Genomic DNA, 22,733 nt, shown 5'->3' on the forward strand with positions numbered 1-22,733 from the left:
GTGTTTTGGAGTGGTGTCAAACTGACATCTTCTTCACCCTCTTTCCCCATATTCTTCCTTTCTTGCTTTGTTTATACCATTCTTACTATCTTTCCCTCTTTTCTCCCCCTTTGCCCTCCACTCTGTCCCTTTCTTAACCCTTTGACTCTCTATACTCTTTCTTTTTCATGGTGTCTCTGTTTTTCTCTCTATCTTTTCTCCATCTCTTTCTCAGGGCCTATGTATCTCTGTTTATGAGACACCTTTGTGAGCCAGGGGCAGATGGAGCTGAGACGTTCGCTGACGGTGTCCCCAGGGAAGGGTTATCAAGACAACATGTCCTCACCCGCATCGGCGTCATGTCACTCATCCGCAAAAAGGCGAGGGTCCACTAAATTTTTCTTGCGTCCTGATGTATGCATGTTTTTTTTTAAACTTTATTTATTGATTTTACTTATCCCCCAGTTGTCTTCCTGCACCCTCTTCCAGATTTGTGAATTTCAGCAACTGGATGCACATGTGATGGAATGTGTTGACCATGTTGTTCTGTCCGTGTTGTTCAGGTTCAGGAGTTTGAGCATGTTAATGGCCAGTGGTCCATGCCCTGGATGGCTGAGCTGGAGGAGAGCAAGAAGGCTGCTGCCGCCATAGCCCACCCCGACTCCCCTGGCAAGACGCCCTCCACGGGCACACCTGTAGACACCCAGCCCAACACACCTGCCACAGGTAAGAATGTAATACACACAGACTCCTTCCACATGTAAGAACATAACGAAACACACACATACCCTCTGGCACACGGCCCTAAATATATGCGTGTAACCCTTCACCCCAAACACCCTTTCCCTGGCCTATGATGGAATATAACTCTCTGTTGCCATCTGTGGTTGGTTGGTCATCCCAAAACTGAACTGGCTGATCAATGAATGCATCTCTCTAGTTGACGACTCCTCCAAGAGCGACGAGGCAGCGAAAGATGCAGAGAAGGAGATGAAAAGGGATGGAGAAGCAGAAAAGGATGGCAAGAATGACGATGAGGTAAGAGTGGTGACGAGTTTCAGGGAAATCCGTGTATTAAAACCAGATCTAAAATAAAACTCTTTCTCTGATAGGAGCTAATCTCATAAGCATTCGATTGCTTTGGTCGCCAGAACAAAATGAATGCCAAAACTATCATGTGAAATTTAAAGAATACAGTTCTTCCCAATTCACACGCCCACCTCCCATACTTCTCTGGTGTTGGTCAGGAAGTTCAGCGAGACAAGATCTGTTCAGTTTTTCATTCAGTTTTTATTTCATTTTCATTGTCTTTATTCAATAAATTACTTTTCCCTCCTTGTCTGTGTCAGGTGATTGCCATACCAGATGATGATGAGAGGAGTCCAATAGCAGAGCAGAGGATAAAGAAGGAGGAGAAGAACGGCGAGGAGGCCATGGAGACGGACAAGCCCAGCAATGGGGAAGCAGACAAGGAGAAAGATGGGGAGAAAGAGAAGGAGAGCACAGAGGGGGGTGAAGAGACCAAGTCTCCACCTGAGGCCAAGACGGAAGGGTCAGAGGTCAAATCAGATTCAGCCTCTGAGGCCAAAGGTAATGTCTGTTTGGTTGTGAATTTGAATTACGCATACTTTGCTTCTCTCTTTACTTAGTAGTATACAGTATATATGGTTATTATTGCTGTTATTGTTGTTTTTGTGATAACAATTATTCCGTATCTACTGCACAGTAATACAGCATTTCTGCTGTGGGGTTTTTGCTTGGTGTTTCTTACTTTCAAATGCATTCAACAATTGACTTTATTCCCGTGTGTGTGTGTGTGTGTGTGTGTGTGTGTGTGTGTGTGTGTGTGTGTGTGCTTGTGCACGTCTCGACTGTTCAACAGCAGAGGACAAGAAGGAAGACAAAACGGAAAAAATGGACACCACTCCAGCTGCTGATGAAAAGAAAGGTATCGTACCATTTCCCGTCCGTCACTCTTTTAATCCTCCACACAGACACCAGCCGCAGCTAAACCGAGAGCACTGGTGGGCTGTTAAGATCACTACTACAGGCAAGGGAGGGGAGCAACCTGTACAGTTTTCTTATATGAATTATAGGCTACCTCCATTCATCTACATTGGCTGCATAATACATCGTACGCAGTCCACCTCAACTCCAGTATTCTTCTTTAGAAGTATTTGTTTCAGTTTGAATATCACTGAAAGGTAAATTAATGTGTTCTTGTTGTTCCGCTGTTTTCTTCCCTGCCCACAGACCAGAAGGAGGAGAAGGAGGGGCTAAAGCCTGAGGAGGGGGCCAAGCTGCAAAATGGAGACAGCGGCAAAGAGGGCGGAGCTATTGGGGGTGGGGCTGCAGGGGGTGGAACCAGCGAGGAAAAGAAGAAAGCCAAGACCAGGTTCATGTTCAACATTGCTGACGGAGGATTCACAGGTACAAACACACACACATGAAACACACTCGCACACATGCACGCACACACTGAAGGCAATACTTGTAACACGTGTACTCACTCATGGACAAAATGCACTGAACTAATCTGATACTTATTTGTTAATAATATAGTCATTATACATACATGCAGAGCTCTTTAACATTTCATCTTTATCTATCTATCATCTATATTCATCTAAATATTTACATCTGTTTATCGCTAGAGCTCCATTCTTTGTGGCAGAATGAGGAGCGTGCTGCCACAGTTACCAAGAAGACCAACGAGATCTGGCACCGTCGCCATGACTACTGGCTGCTGGCTGGCATCATACAGTATCCTTTTCTCACTTGTCCTGATTTTCAGAGAGATGATCATATGTTTAACTCAGACTAAGTAGTGGTGGCGTTTCAGAATCAGATTTTATTGGCCGTGTTAAGTTTGCACACACATGGGATTTGACTCCGGTTTCATGGTTCTCAGTGTACTTAACATAGAATAACAACACAATAATCTTCAGATATATACACAAGGATTGGCTATATACAGGCATAATAAGAGGCATTAAAGTGCAACGGTGCTGATAATGGTAATCTTTTGGTTGTTGCCCTTGACTACGGCCTTTCTTCAGACATGGTTACGCTCGCTGGCAGGACATTCAAAATGATGTGAAGTATGCCATCCTCAACGAGCCCTTCAAGGGAGAGATGAACCGCGGCAACTTCCTGGAAATCAAAAACAAGTTCCTGGCTAGGAGGTTCAAGGTAGGAAGGGCACAAGTCAAATGTATTCATACAGTGCTTGGGCTGAGCCAAGAAAAGAATCTCATTGTTTTATTTACGCTTATTTGTTGGTTCTGGTGGTGGATGTTATCACTGCAAAAGCAGCTGCTTGTTGAAGGATTTTCATTCTGATTTAATTTTAAACCAAGGAAATCGTCTCACAAAGCTGAGACCAAGGAAAGAAAGTTATGAAGTCTGACAGTTGGATAATAATTAGTGGCCGTTACCTTGTAAAAACACAACAAATAGTATTTCCTTAGTCTCACTTCATCATCAGAATTGGCTGAGGAAAAGCTGGCTGAGACTTGAAAGAATTGTGTTTCAAGATCCCGTGAACGGCAGCAGCTAAGATAACTCACTAGAATGATGTGTGTACAGGGTGAGGTGGTTTGTCAACTGTTGGACCCTGTCTTAAATAACCCTCCCTCTTTTCCCCTAGCTGCTGGAGCAGGCCCTAGTAATCGAGGAGCAGCTCCGGCGAGCGGCCTACCTCAACATGTCAGAGGATCCCTCCCACCCTTCCATGGCCCTCAACACACGCTTCAGTGAGGTGGAGTGTCTGGCCGAGTCCCACCAACACCTCAGCAAGGAGTCTATGGCCGGGAACAAGCCGGCTAACGCCGTCCTGCACAAAGGTATGTGGGCAGCTTAGACCAGTAGTTCTCAATCAGGTTCTCCAGTAACACTGATATTGGTTTCCTATTCTGCCATATAGTTTATGATTTTGACCTGTCGTGTCAGGTGTTCCAGATTTGTAATCCGGTCTTGTATCACCTGGTACAACAGGTGAACTTGATTTACCTAACAAACGAGCTGAAGTTTGGGTCCTGCCCGACACCCCCCCAGTGACTTAGCATTCTCACTGGTCAGTTCTTCTAAATTGGACTGCTTCTAACTTATCACGATACCTACCTTTACAAAGATTGTTTCCATCATAAAACCTACAACCTACCCCCATGACATTGTCCCTATTGCCCTTCTGAAGGATTTCTTTTGAAGTAGCTGGGCCCAGCATCCTCTCCATTATCAATAGCTCCCTGGCCATTGGTACTGTTCCAACCTGTTTCAAGCATGGAGTGGTCCAGCCCCTGCTGAAAACCCCCTAACTTAGACCCTACCTAACCAAGTAACTACAGACCTATTTCTAAACTTCATTCCTGTCAAAGGTTATCAAAAAGGTTATTCTCAATCAATTACTGCCATACCTACACCAAAACAAATCTTGGAACGATTTCAGTCAGGTTTTGAGGCTTATCATAGCACAGTCTGCCTTACTGAACATGTACAATGACCTGCTCCTCTCAGCTGACTCCGGTGACTGTGCCGTTCTAATTCTTAACCTCAGTGCGGCATTTGATACTGTGGATCATGACATTTTAATAGATTGTCTCCAGTATGGGGTTGGTGTTAATGGCTCTGCCTTAAAATTGTTCACATCATACCTCAAAAATAGAAGCTTCTTAACATAGGCAATTTTTCCTCTCCCTCAGCTAGTCTCTCCTGCTGGAGTCCCACAAGATTCTATCCAAGGTCCCATTCCTTTCCCTATATACATGCTTCCCCTCAGTCAAATCATTCATAAATATGACATTTCCTTCCACTATTGTGCTGATGATACTCTGCTTTATCTCCCCCTGAAACCAAACAATCAATCCAATCTAGTCAGTCTCTTGAACTGCCTTGAGGACATACAGTGCTTAGATTGCAGAAAACTTCCTAAAGCTGAATGAAGGCAAATCTGAAGTTGTGCTATTTGGCCCCCTCACTCCGTTAAAGTGTTAACCAACAGTCTTTGCAACCTGTCCACCCTTGTCAAACATCATGTCAAAAACCTTGGTGTGGTATTTGATAAGTTTGACAAGCAAGTTAATGCAGCAGTGAAAGCCTTTTTTTTCCCAGCTTTGTACCATTGCCAAAGTCAAGTCATATCGCTCTTTTAAAGATCTCGAGAAAGTCATCCACACTTTGATATCCTCCCGCTTGGACTACTGCAACGCCATGTATTTTGGGATTAGTCACTCGTCGCTGTCCTACCTACAGCTGGTCCAGAACACCGCAGCCAGTCTCCTGACAGGTCCCTAGAAGAGAGACCATATTACCCCTATACTGGCCTCTCTCCACTGGCTGCCTGTGCGTTTCAGAATTGATTTTAAGGTTCTCCTGTTTGTTTATAAAGCCCTAAATGGACTGGCCCCCTCCTATATCACAGACCTTTTAACCGTCCATTCCACCTCCAGGTCAGCTGACTTGAGACTCCTGGCTATCCTCCTCTAAACGTAAGCTCAGGGGTGACCGCGCCTTTGCGGTTGCAGCCCCTAGACTGTGGAACAGCATTCCCCTCCCTATCAGATCTGCCCCCTCCATTGACTCTTTTAAGTGCCAGCTCAAAACTTACTTTAATTCTCTAGCGTTTGAATCCTTCTGACGTGGCTGATTTCTGGCTTGTGCCTATGCCCATGTGATGTTTATTCATGCCTATGAGCTATGTGCCTTGTTGTCTATGTCAAGGTTTCTTGTATTTGTGTTTTAGCTACCTGCTCTGGTCTGTGCAGTGCTTTGGTCAATGTGGATAGTTTTCAAATGTGCTTTATAAAGAACTTTGACTTGACCCGATTGACCCCTTTGACTTGGCCGAGAGGAAGGGGGGGGAGTATTTCTGACAGAGAGGAGAGTTGGGTAGGTCAGTTGTTAGAAAAAGTTTCATTAGTGATACTTGGGAGGGGGGTAATTTTTTGTTTTGCAAATATATCATGACAATGTTTTTATGCGATCCTGCTACTGCTACGGTAATAAAGGAGGCCCTTTATCCTTTATTACTGTAAGTACTGCTACTACAGCAGAATGCCAGTCAGAGGTAGAGTTATATGTAATGTCAAGTAGAAGAAAACATACGAGTATGTGGGAATGAAAAGCATCTGGGAGATAAAATCAGCCAATGGACCCTGAACTCTTAACAAAACGAAACAAAAAAACCCCTGCAGGATTGTGGTCCAGCACACGGACAAACAAAGTCGTGCCTGGCCCTGAGCGCAACTGTGGGAGAAAGAATTGTTCTCTTATCGTCTGTCTGTCTTTCTCTCCCTCTCTTTCTATTGGTTCTCCCTCATCTGTCTGTCTCTCTCTTGCTACCTCACTCTTATTCACCTTGTCTTTCTTTCCATTCCTTTCACCTCCTCCCCTCCTTATCTCCGTATCTCTCTTTCTGTATCTCTTTCTTAGTTCTGAAGCAGCTGGAGGAGCTGCTCAGCGACATGAAGGCGGACGTCACCCGCCTTCCGGCAACCATTGCCCGGATACCGCCGGTTGCCGTGCGACTCCAGATGTCAGAAAGGAACATTCTGAGCCGACTGGCGAGCAGAGGCCCAGAGACACAGACACAACAGGTAACACGCACACACAGCTTAAAGACAAGAGACTTGGCTGGAATATGTAGTCCTAGCTGGGTTCTTGTTACACTACTTGTCTAGAACAGATATTACATGGAGAAGATGATGTTCTGAAGTACTGTGAACTGACAAAGTTAAATAGGAAGTGTTTCACCCTCCGACTGACTGAAATCAGTACCTCTGTAAAAAGCACCAGAGTGAACATGTACAGGGACGATGGCAGACTATCCATGTTTTGTAACATGTCCTTTCTCTCTGTCTCTCCTCAGATGTCACAGCAGTAGCCTGAACCTCAGCTCGCCTCTTCCTCCTGTACCTCATAAAACCCGCCTCCCTCGTTTCCCACCTCAACATTCCTGATTGGTGCACAGCAGATGACGGACAAGTCGCCTAAGCTTGAAGCCACGCCCCATTCACTTTTTTTGCCCCCCCCCCCCCCTTCCCAAACAGACTTTGCAAAGTTTCTAGAGAATTCAAACCTCCTTTCCACCCTTCCCCCCACTTTGAGGCTGTGGACAAAAAAAAAGCTATTTTATTTTATTTTTTTTTTATTTTATTTTTTTTCAATTTCTGTATTAATATTATTGATATAATGTTATTATGATGGTTTTTTGGGACCTAAATAAACAAAATGTAATAAAGAGACAATGTTTGTTTTGTTGTACCGTTAAGACAGCTGACCAGTATAACCAGTACAATCACAGTCTTGACACTTTTTCCCACTGAGCCGCTCTGCTGCCTTGCTCAAGCACTTGTCATCAGTTGCCGAGATGTTGGAGAACATTGTGTATTCACTCTTAATAACCCAAATATATTTTGGCTAACATTCGATGTTTTCTTTATCTCCTCCACTGAATTCCACATATTTCTTTCTGTTTGGATTCTTTTTCATGACTACTTGGAAGTCCGTTTGTTCCTTTTGTTTGTCAAAGGGTTTTTTGTAACTTGGCTTAGCCACACAATTAAGCAGTTTCTCAAAAAAAAAAAAAAAGTCTAATGAATTGCTGACTCTCTGTTCCCAAAAGAACAAACAAATGTTGAGTTGAGAAATATCTTAACAGATTTCTTCCACGGTGAGACCTCTGGTATTTTGGATTTTTTTTTTTTGTAGCTCAGTATTACAAAACGAAAGCAAATAGTCACGCAAGTCAAATATTACTTTATAAAGGAAAAAAATTGGCTTTACTGTGATTCATAAACTAATGAAATGAAACGAACTGACACACTTCTATGTGTTATTTCAGTCTAGCGTGTATACTGTGCAGTTCTTTTTCCTCAGATTCAGTGGTGCGAGTCAGTCAGTACTCTCAGGCGGCCTTTCTTTGCAAACAATTTATTTGCAGTCCCAGTCAACAGTTAGCATGACTTTGACAAGAACTGAATGAAAGGTCCTGTTCCTATCACACGAAGAAACACTGAAGGGGGGGGGGGATATCTCAAAAAGAAACCTCTGATTTCCATCAAACAGCCATCAAAATGGCCCCATCAGAGTCCAGAAGAATCCCATCTAATCTCTTCCCAACAGTCATTAAATCATCACACCCCCTTTATATTACAGAATTTACACACATCGCATGAGTCCGTACTCTGCAGAGCAGGATTCCCATTCAAAAAACGTGTTTAGATATCTTTATACAGCAAAATCAAACGTGACAAAGCTCATAATGCACATACAAAACAGGTAAAGACATCCAAAAGATGGATAGGTACAAAGAACAAATCTATTGCTGGATCACAACAGTTCCAATACTCCAAAACTCGTTTCACAGACATGGACACAAATTGGACCAAAAAAAAAAAGATATTGTATTATTTCTCACAATTGTTAAATTGTAATCAAGCAAATCTCAGAAACCTCGTCTCTCGGATGGCCTGTTGGCGTTATACCAGTATTGGCCACCAGGGGGCAGTGTCCACGAAACATTCAACGCACAGGGATGGCAGGTGTTTAGTGAAGAGGTGGAGAGAACAGGTATCCATTAACTCAGGTTTAGTTCAAAACAGATGTGGGCCAGATGTGACTTTTCTGTTAGCTCTGCAGCCTTTGTGACAAAGACATGAGAACACTTTAGCAATAGAACTACAGTCAGGAATACTGTGGTTTTCTGAGAAACTAAAACAATAGGACACAAGTAACACGCTGAAAACCACCAATTAAGGATAATTAAAGAAGTAGTAATGATAACGGAGTGTGGCATGGGCTGCTAAGCTTAAACTCCACGTGTAACGGGGGTTCATATTCTATTTATAATGGAGACAGGTATGGGCACCAGTCCATGAATACTGGGACGGCATCCAGGGCTTTAGCTGTGCCCCGTCCATAGGGTTCCTGGTTGTGTCAGGATTCAGGAGGGGCATCTGACGTAACCGGTTCCTGGTTGTGTCAGGATTCAGGAGGGGCATCTGACGTAACATTTTGCCAAACCATTATGTGGATTGACAAGACCATACCGGATCAGCCCAGGCCCGAGTCAACAACGGCCACCGTCGGCGCTGTGCCCTCACAGGATGGAAACTACAAAATCCCCTGTTACGACCCCTGAGTAACGGGGAACAAGCCGAGAGAATAAGATTCACAGTAGTGTAGCGAATTCGGGGGACAACGCAACCACGGGAACTGCCGCGGCCGGGAAGCGAACCTGTATCGCCCGCACCGCGGGAGGCATCGCTAACCGCTAGACTAGAGGGTCAGACCCGCCAGCCAGCGGCCAGCGTGTCTACTTATCCATGCAATCTTCATAAATATCACAGCCTTCTATCATATCCTTTGGGTCAATCCTCGAAAAACTAGCTGTGAAAAATAAAACGAGCAATTTAAAGATATTCTGCTGAAAAGCCGCCAGAAACCTGGTGGTTTCCAGTAATCAGCAAAGCCATCGGGGTTTTAGCGCGTTCCCGGGCGACGATCTAATGGTGTCGACGGATCCCATCAGAAAGAGCACAGTTATGTGTTCTGATGGCTTCCATTAGGCGTAACAACAAAGACCGTCACATACCACGAAAACAAACAAACAAAAAAGAAGAAACAACAACAATGTAACCGGTTACTTTCTCAACCGGTGCGGGATTCGATACGAGGTGTACCGCGCCACAAGGCGACGTCGCTAACCGCTCGGCTAAAGGGTAAAACTCGTTAGCTAGGGGCTAACGTGTGTTATTAGTAGTTTAGAACAACAACATTAAGATTCCCAGTAGAATCATGAAAGCCATCAGAGAAAGCTCCGCGGTGTTTCCTATAAGCCTCTCGGTGTCTCCGTCTCACTCGCACAACCTGCTCATTATAAACTCGGCCTTAAACCGGAAGTGCCAGATATACCAACGCGTTAAACAAACCTGGATCAGCAGAAACCAGACCTTCCTCATCAAGCTAGCAGCTAGCAGGTTGGCTTTGCCTCTTTTAGAGCGCCGAAGTTTGATGGGGTCGACACGGCGACGGGCAAACAACAGTTAAGACAATCGCAGCAAATGAACGGAGAATAAACATCGCGTATTTCCTGTGACGTAGCAACTAATCGACGTCATAACGTCACGAACGGCCCTATAGGGTTAAACCCCTCCCATTTTTATTACGACGAACGTTTGCGACCGCTTTTTGAGCCGACGTTACACACGTTTGTACGGTAGGTGGCGGTATACACCTTAACGCTGTTTGCGATCCGCCAGTAAACCAAGAGAAGAAGAAGCAGAAGAAGCGCGAACGCCCAGATGAGAGGGAAGCTAGCCCGTTAGCTAGGTATGCTCCGTTCACTCAGCTTGCTAGTGTAAACTACTAATAAGACCCGTTAGCCCCTAGCTAACGGGTCTTATTAGTAGTTTAGAACAAAAACATTAAGATTCCCAGTAGAATCATTAAAGCCATCAGAAAATTAGAGCGCCGAAGTTTGACGGGGCCGACACGGCGACGGGCAAACAACAGTTAAGACAATCGCAGGAAATGAACGGAGAATAAACATCGCGTATTTCCTGTGACGTAGCAACTAATCGACGTCATAACGTCACGAACGGCCCTATAGGGTTAAACCCCTCCCATTTTTATTACGACGAACGTTTGCGACCGCTTTTTGAGCCGACGTTACACACGTTTGTACGGTAGGTGGCGGTATACACCTTAACGCTGTTTGCGATCCGCCAGTAAACCAAGAGAAGAAGAAGAAGCAGAAGAAGCGCGAACGCCCAGATGAGAGGGAAGCTAGCCCGTTAGCTAGGTATGCTCCGTTCGCTCAGCTTGCTAGCGTAGTCAGGAGGCGAGAGAGACGGACGGGCTTCTTCCGGGTTGGAAGAAGAGTCGCTGCTCTGACCGGTGGGGTTTAAGGTAACGTACACCAGACACACAACTGACCCAATGGCGTCTTAAAACAGCGATATAGTGTTCTAGCTTTATAAAGAACAGCGGACTGACCAGGTCTGCTACACTGCTAGCGATGCGACGGCTGCTAACGCTAGCTCCCGGTAGATAAGGGGGCTACACCTGAAAAGCCCGGCCCCACCGCGTTTGGAAACGGGACTCTTTTATGCACATTCTTCGCAAATCTTTTGATATTTCTAACCGGATAAGTCAAGAGCGCAAAACCAGTTCTAGCCATGTTGAAAAGTTGCCATTGTTTCTAAGGAGGACGCTGAAATCTGCAACGCGTTAATGGTGGACTCAGAGCGGGGAGGGCGCCACCAGTCGCTATCCAAACTCTATACGGGTTTCTGGCAGACTAGACGCAGTGGTTCTCAACCCAGTCCTCAAGGACCCCCTACCCTGCAGATTTTCATTGTAACCCTGCATAGGTAGCCCCGCTTGTACTTACCCGACCAATCATCTCGCAGCACTTAATTATGCAAGGTGTGCAACGTCTGACAAAATTCATTGCTGATTGGTTGAATAACTACAAACAGGCACCTATTCAGGGTTGCAAAGAAAATATGCAGGATAGGGGGTCCTTGAGGACTGGGTTGAGAAACACTGGACTAGAGGGAAACCTGCTTTTTAAAGGCTTTTTTTGTTGTTGTCGTTGATGGAGACGAAACAAAGGGGTGGGCCGGGACGCGTAAAAGCTGTCGCCCGGTGGTTTCAGAGGAAGGCATCGGTGAGAGGAGGAGGAGGAAGAAGAAGAGGAGGAGGTGTGGATTTGACCTCGGTGGTGACGTCGTTGGTCTCGTCCTTCCACTTGAGTCCCACCGTGAAGACCAGTTCAGTAGAAGAAGTACACTGGACAAGAGAAGAGAGCTCAATTATAGCTAGCAGTCAGAGGAAACATGACGAATGTCCAACCATTCGTCATATCATAGCACATCATCTATCATATCGCGTCTTTATTCATGTGTGTGTGTGTGTGTGTGTGTGTATATATAAATATATAAATATATATATATATAGATGTAGGAAAAAAACTTCTAATACATAGCAGTACAAGCTTGTTTCGTGTGTCTTGTAGAGTCCGTGCCTCGGCGGGTCGGCGCTGTTTTGGCGGCACACGGAGGGCCAACAGCATATTAGGGAGGTGGTCATAATGATTTGGCTAATTATGTGTTAAATTAATGATCCTATTTTTTAATTTAATTTGCGAATAGTTAATTTTGATTAAATTTTAATTAAATGATAATATTTAATTTGCTGTTGTTTTTATGAAGTATGGTAAGTGTGTGTGTGTGTGTGTGTGTGTGTGTGTGTGTGTGCGCTTCAGGTTACTTACAGAAGACAACTCCCACACATATAATACCAATGACAGCCATCATTATCATCATCTGCAAGATTAAAGAGAAATAATAATTGAAAAAAGAAACAGGAAGCAGTTGGCATGTCAAACCCAACCCGAACCACACAAACGCGTAACACAATGTGTTTCAGTCATTAATTAGATTTGGGTTTACCATCAACTATTGGAAAGAAAAACTATGCTAGTCAGGGGCAAGTTTAGGCAAAGGGAACGACTGTGATGGAAGTTAGGGTTAATAATGAGGTTTATTTGATTCACTGGGTAAACTAAGACATTCATTCATCCGTTATCCAAACCGCTTATCCTGCTCTCAGGGTGGCGGGGATGCTGGAGCCCATCCCAGCAGTCATTGGGCGGCAGGCGGGGAGACACCCTGGACAGGCCACCAGGCCATCACAGGGCCCTATCTCCTGATATGTGGGTTGATATTTAAATTTACAATTACAACCAAAGTTAGACTCTTCCAGTAGAAAACCCCATGGGACAAAGTCCCCACACAAGACAGTTAACACACTTTTAGAGGATGTTGTCCTAATTGCGATCGGGAGAGACTTTTCCCCTAACAGAAGGGATTACGCTCACTATTCTGCCCCCCATTCTGTATAAACAAGGATAGACTGTTTCATAACCAAGATAAAGACAAAATAAACTCCTGTGGACTTGGAACAATAGATTTAAGTGACCATGCACCAATATATTTATCTGTTGATTTTGACCTGCGACCAAAGAACGCTACAGTGGCGGCTGGTGCTAAAAATTTAGGGGGGGGGGCAATTCACCTTGGTGCAGCACAGTCACAAGGTTATTAAGAAGGACCATGTAGCCTATAGATTTTATCAGGGTTCGTAGACGGTGGATGATTGACAGTCGAGACGAGGCGGTGGGCGTGAACGTGATTGACAGCCACGAGAATCGTCCAATCACATTAGATCAAAAAACATTAAAACAATACCAATTCACTGCCAGTAAAAGTGGGAGTGTCTGGGGCAGCACAGAACTGCGCCCCCTGGAAAATCTGAAGAACCCAATCAGACAGCAGCCTCGGGTCACCTGCTCGCCACAAGTCTGGGGGCTTACTTAAGGTATGGTTTGGCCGGCGCCCCTCATCCAGGAAGTATATGTATTCAGACAGGAAGTATATGTATTCAGACAGGAAGTATATGTATTCAGACAGGAAGTATATGTATTCAGACAGGAATCAACCGAAGACCATTTGAACCAATATTGAATGCTGCTGACAGGCGCTCACAGACTGACAACACTTTTATTTCATCATTATTATTATACAACTACATTATATTTAACATGTTTTTTTTTCTGCTTTTTCTCCCCGATTGCATCTGGCCAATCCCCCCACTCTTCCGAGCTGCCCTGGTCGCTGCTCCACCCCCTCTGCCGATCCGGGGAGGGCTGCAGACTACCACATGTCTCCTCCGCTATATGTGGAGTCGCCCACCGCTTCTTTTCACCTGACAGTGAGGAGTTTCACCAGGGGAACGTAGTGCCAGTCCCCGCCCCCCCAAACACACCCCAGCCAACCAGAGGAGGCGCTAGTGCAGCGACCAGGACACACACCCACATCCTGCTTCCCACTCACAGACACGGCCAATTGTGTCTGTAGGGACGCCCGACCAAGCTCGAGGTAACACGGGGATTCGAACCGGCGATGGTAGGCAACGGAATAGACCGCCACGCCACCCGGACGCCCCCATATGTAACATGTTTAAGTAGATTTTCATTTCTTGATATTTGAAGGGGGCGGCACCCCAGCGCCCTGTACTGGCCAGCCGCCACTGATGGAAACCAAATTCAGGTCTACTCAATGATCCCTATTTGAAGGAACAAATTAAAAAAGAAACTAGTCCATCCATCCATCCGTTATCCAAACCGCTTACCCTGCTCTCAGGGTGGCGGGGATGCTGGAGCCCATCCCAGCAGTCATTGGGCGGCAGGCGGGAAGACACCCTGGACAGGCCGCCGGGCCATCACACAGGGCAAGAAACTAGTCTTTACTTAGAATTCAGGGATAATGGAGAGGTCTCACCTCCCATGCTATGGGATACTCCGAAGGCTGTCTTAAGAGGGAAAATCATAGCAATATCTTCATATAAGAACAAGAAATAAATAAGGAAAAAGACAAATTCAGTCAGGGTTAATATTATGAGTGGTATAGAGTTCAGGTGATTAAAATAGTTCATGTCAGTACCACCGGAGCAGCCGCTGTAATAAACCCACCCACCACCCCAGGGGGGGGGGGGCGGACAGGACATTGAGTTGGTATAGAGCTTTACTGAATAATGATCCTTTTTATATGAATATAGATCAAAATATGGAAGGCAGAGAGGCCGCCACATCATCTCTGATGGGGGGGGGGGGGTCGGGAGAGCGGACGAGGGAGATTAACAAGGACCAGAGGTTAGAGAGAGAGAGAGACAGGAACGGCTATCTAGGTCTCGTGTGTGTGTGTGTGTGTGTGTGTGTGTGTGTGTGTGAGCAGAGAGACGGACAAACCCGGAAACGGTCATTTTGAGTGTGTGAGAGAGAGAGAGAGAGAGAGAGAGAGACAGAAAGAGAGAGAGAGAGAGACAGAAAGAGAGAGAGAGAGACAGAAAGAGAGAGAGAGAGGGGAACAGCTAGCTTGGTCTCGTCTGTGTTTGTGTATTGAGAGGTGGATAGATGGAGATGGGGAAATAGAAGTGGGGGTTGAGGTTTGGGAGGGTTTATGTCACAAATCACAGCTGTCTCTTTAATCCCTGACTGACTCTGTAATCCAGATTGGGATTTTTCTGTCTCTCTCTCTCTCTCTCTCTCTCTCTCTCTCTCTCTCTCTCTCTCTCTCTCTCTCTCTCTCTCTGTCCCCCCCCCCCCCTCCTCTCTGCAGCCTTTCTCCTCACGCATCGCTCTCTAAATCCTGGTTACTGATCGGTCCGCCAACACTCCGCCCATCTGTGGCGAGAGATTGACGGCACTTTGGGCGGGGCTTATTGAATTCATATTGAACAGGGAAAAACGGTGGTAGGCGGATGAGTGGAGGAATATTCAATATGGTGGAGGGGGGGCAAACGGCGGGATGAAGATGGTGGTGAAACAAGCAGGCTCTCTGCGGATGGCCTTGCTTCTCAGTGACCGGAAGTCTCTAACGAAACTCCAGCTTTCACTTTACGGCAGACTGGACATGGTGAAGGCAGATTTTAGATCAGCAGATCCCACTGCGTTACTTTCCTTAAAGACGGCGCTCAGGGCCTACCGCGCCCCCGTAAAGTGACGTATTTCCAAGTAAAACCAGATGTTAGAGGACAGGAGATCTGGTTGGACGGTGCAAATTCGGGGGGGCAGCCGGGAACCGCCGCAGCCGGGACTCGAACCCGGGTCTCCCGCACCACTACGTTAACCAGTCGACTGGTTGGCACAGTCGCCGGTCATGCGGGCGACCTGTGTTCGACAGTTGCGAGGGTCGTCCACAGTTGCGAGGGTCGTCCACAGGTGTGAGGGTCCGTCCATCCGGACTCGGACTCATCCTCATAACTGTGGACGGAGCTTGACATGTACAACGTGAAACTTTCCCCCCGTGTGCTGGGAGGCGCAGGTGAAAGTTTGTCGACAGCTCTGAGCGTGTGGTTGACATTTATCCATAAATCCTGGAGGCGTCGCGACAAAACGTGCCGTTGTCAACAACACACGCCAACAAACAGGAAACTGGAATGACCGCTGCTGTAGAAACCGGAAGTCGGTGGACTACGGTTATGCACGGAGTCGATTCTCCCTTTAAACTTTAGTGTTGCGAGAGCTGATGAGGACGGTTGAGGTCATTACTGATGGATTTTACATTTAGTGTGATCCAACCTGATCCACCAAAGGGCTAACACAGGACGGTCCTGTCTCGGGTGCAAGAGAAAACCTCGTTCTATTCTCGCACTGAGCGTTTTCCTATCGCGGTGTTTATTTCCGTTAATATGGGCTGTTAACTAAAGAATATGTCTGTGTTTTTGGAGCTACAGTTGAGTTTGTTTGTAGACATCAGAAGAACAAAAGTAACTTGCTAAGTTATTGCCTGAGTTAAGTAATTAGTTTTCTGTAATCAGCTAATTAGCTCTGTTGAGTCATTTTTTTCATCAATACCTTTACTTGTATTAAAGTAGTTTGTCAGTAAAGCAGCAGTACTTTTACTTAAGTTCTCTTTCCTTCTCTGTTTCAGAGTCCTCGCGGTGCATCAAGTCAGATTTGAGGCCTTCACAATAAAAGGGATAAATGGTTCAGCTTTACCGCCAAGCTGCCAGGAGTTTCTAAAATGGCGACGGCGGTGACGAACGCCTCCTTGCTCCGTGCACGAGGAAGTCGTTTTCTCTGAACGTGAGAACACAGACCCGTACAGACCCACTCCCCCCCCCCCCACTAATGATATATGGTCTGACTTTCACGCAGCTTGCACTGTGCAGCCCTCAGCATAAAACCGGCGGCAACGTGTTCTGCAGTTTAAAAGACGACCCGTGGGAAGGGTATCGCATTACCGGCTCCCGTTTACACCGTCCCAGTACGTCCTAGAAGAAAGGCCAGTCTGACCTTCTTTCTCTGTTGTTTCCAGAGCCGAGCCGGAGCTGTGTTCGAAAGTCACCCGCGGTGCATGCTGGGAAACAACCGTTTTCAACATAAAAGCCCGGAAACAATTACATGCACACATTCGCACTCCTGCAAACACACACACACACACATCAGCGGTCCGGTGATGTGTATGTGTCGGGTGAAGCGATCATTGTTTACACGCCCTGATTCCTGCTGGTGAGAGATGTTCTCACATGCTCGTCTGACCCTCAGTCTGACCCTGAGTCTGACCCTGAGTCTGACCCTGTTCCTGTCATGAATCCGACAGTGTAACGACCACGGATAACTAGACTCGCTACTTAACGGGTCGGACCCTTTAGTCGACTGGTTAACGTAGTCGCCCGTGGTGCGGGAGGCCCGGGTTTGCGTCCCGGCTGCCCCCTGAATCCGCGACAGACAGGATGAATGTAATGACGGTGCAAGGACAGCATGTCAAAAGCTGATTTGAGAACGTCTCTTCTCTTGCAGAAACAAATAAGAGAGCTGCCATTGTTCACCACCAGGAAGCGCTGTTTGGAAAGCCGTGCAGCACTGATGCAGGTGAGACTCCTCTCATGTCCTCCACTGTGTTAATGTACAGTAATGCTGATGTGGCACGAGGGACTTGTGTAAATCTTGACAAGTTTGGGTTGTTCGAAGATTAAGATTCAACACAAGTGGAACTGGAACTGATGAGATGCTCACACACGTAACTTTCTGTGGCGACTCTAACCCTAACCACACAGCGTATACATGTACTATCTGGGGAGGAGTTTTGTAGACTCTTGGGGTATTGCCTTTAGGAATGTGAAGTGACTACAGTGGTTACTACCATAGGCACAAAACACACTTTAAAAACTATTATCTGTCCACGAACTATAACTCTGACAGTCTTAAAATCACAGAAATATTTTATCATTTATTTTAAAAACCGTTTACTCAAGAACTGACGATGTAAGATTGTTTTTCGTGATTTAAGAATATTTCATCGCGTTTCACAAAACTCTGACCCGTTTGATGTATCTCACTGCAGCTGGCAGGTTTCATTTTGTCTTTGAATTTTCTTACATGAATCTGTAAAAAATTTGACACTACATTTTTTTGTGGCGCAAAAGCAGCATGAAGGTAGGAATCTGTTGGAAAGGTTGAAGATGGCGGGAAAACCCCCCCCCCCCTCAAAAATACAGGTAATAAAAACACAAAACAAAAAGTGATGGAGCAAACCCTGCTCCCTCGCCTGCACCAGTTAGCATCAGAGGATTAATAAAGGGTTAATAAAGAGTTAATAAAGGGTTAATAGGTGGTTTGTAGAGGGTTTGAGATGTTCCTAGAGTGTTTATGAAGGGTGTATAAAGGGTTTATTGGGTGATCTCTACATCATCCCAGCAGATAGGAGCTCCCACCTTGCAGTTTTTCCACCAGTACTTGTTCTTGAGCTTGGCGGCGCTGCTCTCGAACTGCGAGGCGCCGGCCTGCAGCGCGTCGGCCCGGTCGTCCAGCTCCGACAGCTTCTGGTCCCTCTCCAGAACCTTGTCCACGTTCACGCGCATGATGTCCACCACCTGCACCACAATAACACAGCCTCAGTGTCAACGGAGGGGATCGGTCCGAACCCGATTTGGAATCCGAACTGGAATAGAGGGTTTACAAAATAATGATTGACACATCGATCCACCAACATTCGTCCAGTACTCGTCTCTGATTCCCCTGACGGCCCGATGGATGGATGAAAGGATGAAGAGGTGTTGTTGGGCAAACTGCAAAAGAGTAAGGCCTGTGGGGACTCCCGAGCAAGCCGGAGGTAACACGGAGATTCAAACCGGTGATTGTCGTGTTGATAGGCCACGGAATAGACCGCTACGCTACCTGGATGACCTGTTGTGAGAAGTTTAACTTAATAGATTCTCGTCATCACCAATTTGGACAAAAAAAGTGTATCACTACATGAAGATAACCGAATTTCATCATGATTCAACACTATTGAAAGATGATAAAGTCCTTCTATTGGTGCGTTAGCAAAAGTCTGCTCGGTCTTTCTACTGTGCAGACGCCACACTGAAGTTGAAACCGAATCACGATAGCGACAGAACTCGTCTTAGAAGTTAATTGGACATTCCAGTAGTCAGTCAAAGAGGAGTCGCAGCGATTCAGCAAAGTTTTCACATACCAGGAGTTTGGCTTTAACATTTGTCCATTACACCAGCTAGGGTATGAAACTGTATAAGAATACACATGTAAAATACATTGTGTTGTTTGCATGTTAACAAAGAATTTCTGTGTAGAAATCTCAACCACGACTCAAATAGCCCTTTTCCACCGCCCCGGTGCCGGCGCCTAATCTAGAACCGGTTCCACGCATTTCCACTGAAAAAAGACTGGTGCCAGTGCCAAGAAACTGGCACTGGCACGGCTCCGCAAAATTGGTGGACCAGAAGTTGGAATCGCTGACATCAGTGTCTATGGGAGGGGCTACGGCAAGAAACTTGCCGCCCCTTAATCCTTGCATGTCTGTTGATGTTTAGTTCTGCAGTGAAAATAAGAAATTCGCCGCCATTTTGAGAAAACATGAGTGAAAGCAGCAGCAGCGAAAAGTCGAGCCAGCCCAGATAGCAAAATAGCTGTGGGCCGGACCCGTCCCACACCCAACACTTTCGTCTGGCTCACATGCCGCGTGGAGTGATGGCACTTGGGCGGTCCCCTCCCGTTTCCCAGATCTGGGCCAGAACCAAGCCGTAGCAATGCCGCATGTGCCACATATTTGCCAAAGGTGGCCATATTTGTTTTGTGATATTTGGGCCATATTCACCATCTACCACACGGGCCACTTCAGGGTCACTTCCAGATCACATGTTGCCCAGAGCACCGCATCTTCGCCAAAGAAGGCCCACATGTGATTTGGCATATTTGGGCCATATTTGCTATTCTACATGTGGGCCACTTCAGGCTCACATCCATTTGGTCAGGGCCAGAAGAAGACCATCAAGTGCTGCATCATTGCCTGAGGTGGCCCACATCCGGATGCTATCTGGGAGTGGTCTGTGGAAGAGACCAACGCTTTGCTGGTGCTGTGGGCATCCACAGAAATGCAAGCGAAACTGGCAGGAACTGTGAGGAAGAAGAGCAGAGCTGGAGATGGCTGGCTTCAGTAGAACAAGGGAGCAAATCTCAAACAAACTCAAGAAGGTAAAGAAGGAACGAGGTCTTAGAAAGGAGCATCAACAAGATCACAACCCAAGAACCTTTTGGATCGACGTTTATCCCGACCTTTGACCTCTGGCTGAGCCCTGTCTCTTATTCTTTCACGTCATCCCATCTCATTGTCTACACTCCTTTATTCTCCTACCCACACCAAGCACACTCCATCCTGATAAGTGTGTGTTTTTATAGGCTGCCGTGTTGTTTTCAACACCGGGGAGGGAAAGCAGAAGGACACACACACACACACACACACACAGGAAGAGTCCTCACCTCGTCCACCTGGGCCTGTGTTTGTTGCAGTCGTCTGTTACTGGTGAGGTTTGGGGCTGGAGCCGACCCTCCTTCCCCCTCTGGAGCTCCAGGGGTGCCTGCTGCATCTGGGGTGGACCTGTGTGTGTGTGTGAGAGAGGGGGGGGGAGGGGAGATAGTAAATATACAGCAAACCAAACATCACTTCTCTCAGAGGAACACTTGTTCCTCCATTCAATACAAGAGACACGTGTGCTCATCATCAACACGTTAAGTTTTTGTCCTGCTGGTTAGAAAACCTGCTCATTCATCTCACCATGTGACGGTCTGCACATGTGGCTTGGCTGGGTTGGGTTTTTTTTCTTTTTCAGATTTTTCCCTCTTTTTCTCCCCAGCCCAGATAGCATCCGGATGTGGGCCACCTCAGGCAATGATGCGGCACGGATGGTCTTCTTCTGGCCCTGACAAAATGGATGTGAGCCTGAAGTGGCCCACATGTAGAATAGCAAATATGGCCCAAATATGCCAAGTCACATGTGGGTATTTTTTGGCAAAGATGCGGTGCTCTGGGCAACATGTGGTCTGGATGTGACCCTGAAGTGGCCCGTGTGGTAAATGGTGAATATGGCCCAAATATCACAAAACAAATATGGCCACCTTTGGCAAATATGTGGCACATGCGGCATTGCTATGGCTTGGTTCTGGCCCAGATCTGGCAAACAGGAGCGGACCGCCCAAGTGCCATCTCTCCACGCGGTATGTGGGACGGGTCCGGGCCACAGTAATTTTGCTATCTGGGTGGCCAATTACCCCCCTCTTCCAAGCCGTCCCGGTCTCTGCTCCACCCCCTCTGCCGATCCGGGGAGGGCTGCAGACTACCACACACCTCCCATACATGTGGAGTCACCAGCCGCTTCTTTTCACCTGACAGTGAGGAGTTTCACCAGGGGGACGTAGCACGTGGGAGGATCACGCTATTCCCCCCAGTTCCCCCTCCCCCCCGAACAGGCGCCCCGACCGACCAGACGGGGCGCTAGTGCAGCGATCAGGACGCATACCCACATCCGGCTTCCCACCTGCAGACACGGCCAATTGTGTCTGTAGGGACGCCCGACCAAGCCGGAGGTAACACGGGGATTCGAACCAGCGATGCCCGTGTTGGTAGGCCACGGAATAGACCGCCGCGCTACCCGGACGTCCAGAGCAGTTGAGTCATCCCGAAAGTAAACCCATTTGGTTTGATTCAGGCCCTCTTATGTCGAGAGGACCCAGTCTGTAAAAGTGCTATCGTTTCACAAACCGAGGCCTGACGTGACCGAAACCTCTTTTAATTGCTGGGCTTTTAATCAGTCTGACAGCGCAGGCGTCACTTGTAGATTAAAGTGAGATGAACTGACCTGAATTAAGCCGGACTTTAACCATTTATATCTCGTTAAACACAACACTGCCATTATAGACATGCTAGCTTCACCCACAAATGCTGCCTACATAGACATCTATACATATAAACATATATACACACGTATACATACGTATACACACACATACATATACATATATACATATGTACACACATATACATACATATATACATATGTACATATATACATACACACACGTACATATATACATACATATATACACATGTACATATTCATATACATACATATACATACCGTTTAAATCAGTCATGATTGTATGTGTCTCTTGTGTATCAAACTACGCATCGTACCAACAACCCAGGTGTTTAGATATTAAACAATAAATACCATCAATATGATGCACACACGCACACAATACATGCATGCGCACACGCACGCAAGCACGCACACAGACACACTACAGCAGTTGTGTTGGATGTGCTGTGTAACACAGGCCTGTGTTTTCTGCTATGGCAGCAGATTAATGGCCGAAAGCCACCGAGGTTGTTCTTAACAGAGATGGATGGATTTGACAGACAGAGATAAACACACACACAGACACACACACACACACACACACACACACACACACACAGCATCGCGTGCTGCTGAGTGAAGGAGCTGGCCTTGTGCGAAACAGGACGGTGGATGTGAAGAAGTTGTCTGGCTGACTCAGACTCTGAGTCATCAGTATCAGACTGGTGACTGAGTCTATCAGCCACGTCCAGCAGCGCCCACAAGTCATCCTGCACCTCCCAGCATCGCCCACGACTCATCCTCCACCTCCCAGCATCACCCACAACTCATCCTCCACCTCCCAGCATCACCCTCAACTCATGCTGCACCTCCCAGCATCACCCTCAGCTCATGCTACACCTCCCAGCGTCACCCTCAACTCATCCTGCACCTCCCAGCATCACCCACGACTCATCCTCCACCTCCCAGCATCACCTACAAGCCATCCTCCACCTCCCAGCATCACCCACAAGCCATCCTCCACCTCCCAG

The 22,733-nt window shown here is 46.7% G+C and overlaps 2 protein-coding genes across 5 annotated transcripts in view; one reads left to right on the top strand and one right to left on the bottom strand.

Moving 5' to 3' along the window:
• The window catches only part of chd4a (chromodomain helicase DNA binding protein 4a), a 39,176-nt gene extending 31,959 nt beyond the window's left edge, over nucleotides 1–7,217 (top strand). For 2 of the 4 annotated variants that reach the window (XM_056298941.1, XM_056298942.1), the window contains exons 31-41: nucleotides 215–359; nucleotides 543–705; nucleotides 920–1,017; nucleotides 1,329–1,569; nucleotides 1,862–1,927; nucleotides 2,233–2,409; nucleotides 2,634–2,742; nucleotides 3,039–3,171; nucleotides 3,629–3,824; nucleotides 6,409–6,572; nucleotides 6,845–7,217. In XM_056298941.1, coding sequence (XP_056154916.1) covers nucleotides 215–359; nucleotides 543–705; nucleotides 920–1,017; nucleotides 1,329–1,569; nucleotides 1,862–1,927; nucleotides 2,233–2,409; nucleotides 2,634–2,742; nucleotides 3,039–3,171; nucleotides 3,629–3,824; nucleotides 6,409–6,572; nucleotides 6,845–6,859 — 1,507 coding nt within the window. In that variant the 3' untranslated portion in view covers nucleotides 6,860–7,217. The remainder of the gene's footprint in view (nucleotides 1–214; nucleotides 360–542; nucleotides 706–919; nucleotides 1,018–1,328; nucleotides 1,570–1,861; nucleotides 1,928–2,232; nucleotides 2,410–2,633; nucleotides 2,743–3,038; nucleotides 3,172–3,628; nucleotides 3,825–6,408; nucleotides 6,573–6,844) is intronic. The other 2 variants (XM_056298943.1, XM_056298944.1) reach the window with 1 other exon arrangement.
• A 4,417-nt stretch (nucleotides 7,218–11,634) lies between these two features.
• Nucleotides 11,635–22,502, bottom strand: LOC130128451 (vesicle-associated membrane protein 2-like). Its single transcript, XM_056298059.1, has 5 exons — nucleotides 22,399–22,502; nucleotides 20,327–20,444; nucleotides 18,262–18,420; nucleotides 12,257–12,308; nucleotides 11,635–11,801 (listed from the first exon to the last, which is right to left on the bottom strand). The coding sequence occupies exons 1-5, from the start codon at nucleotides 22,500–22,502 to the stop codon at nucleotides 11,635–11,637; spliced, it is 600 nt and encodes a 199-aa protein (XP_056154034.1).
• Between the last annotated feature and the right edge of the window lie 231 nt (nucleotides 22,503–22,733).

This window comes from Lampris incognitus, chromosome 18 (genome assembly GCF_029633865.1).
Source record: "Lampris incognitus isolate fLamInc1 chromosome 18, fLamInc1.hap2, whole genome shotgun sequence".
Taxonomy (NCBI): Eukaryota; Metazoa; Chordata; class Actinopteri; order Lampriformes; family Lampridae; genus Lampris; species Lampris incognitus.

Bases quoted from the DNA above. Each gene is read 5' to 3' on its own strand.
- LOC130128451 (XM_056298059.1), bottom strand. From the start codon at position 22,502: ATGAGTCGTGGGCGATGCTGGGAGGTGCAGGATGACTTGTGGGCGCTG. The intron at 20,445-22,398 runs GTCAGCCAGACA...ACACACACACAG, and splicing joins ACTGATGACTCAGAGTCTGA to GTCCACCCCAGATGCAGCAG. The intron at 11,802-12,256 runs GTAAGTAACCTG...TCTGACTGCTAG, and splicing joins ATGTGTGGGAGTTGTCTTCT to CTATAATTGAGCTCTCTTCT.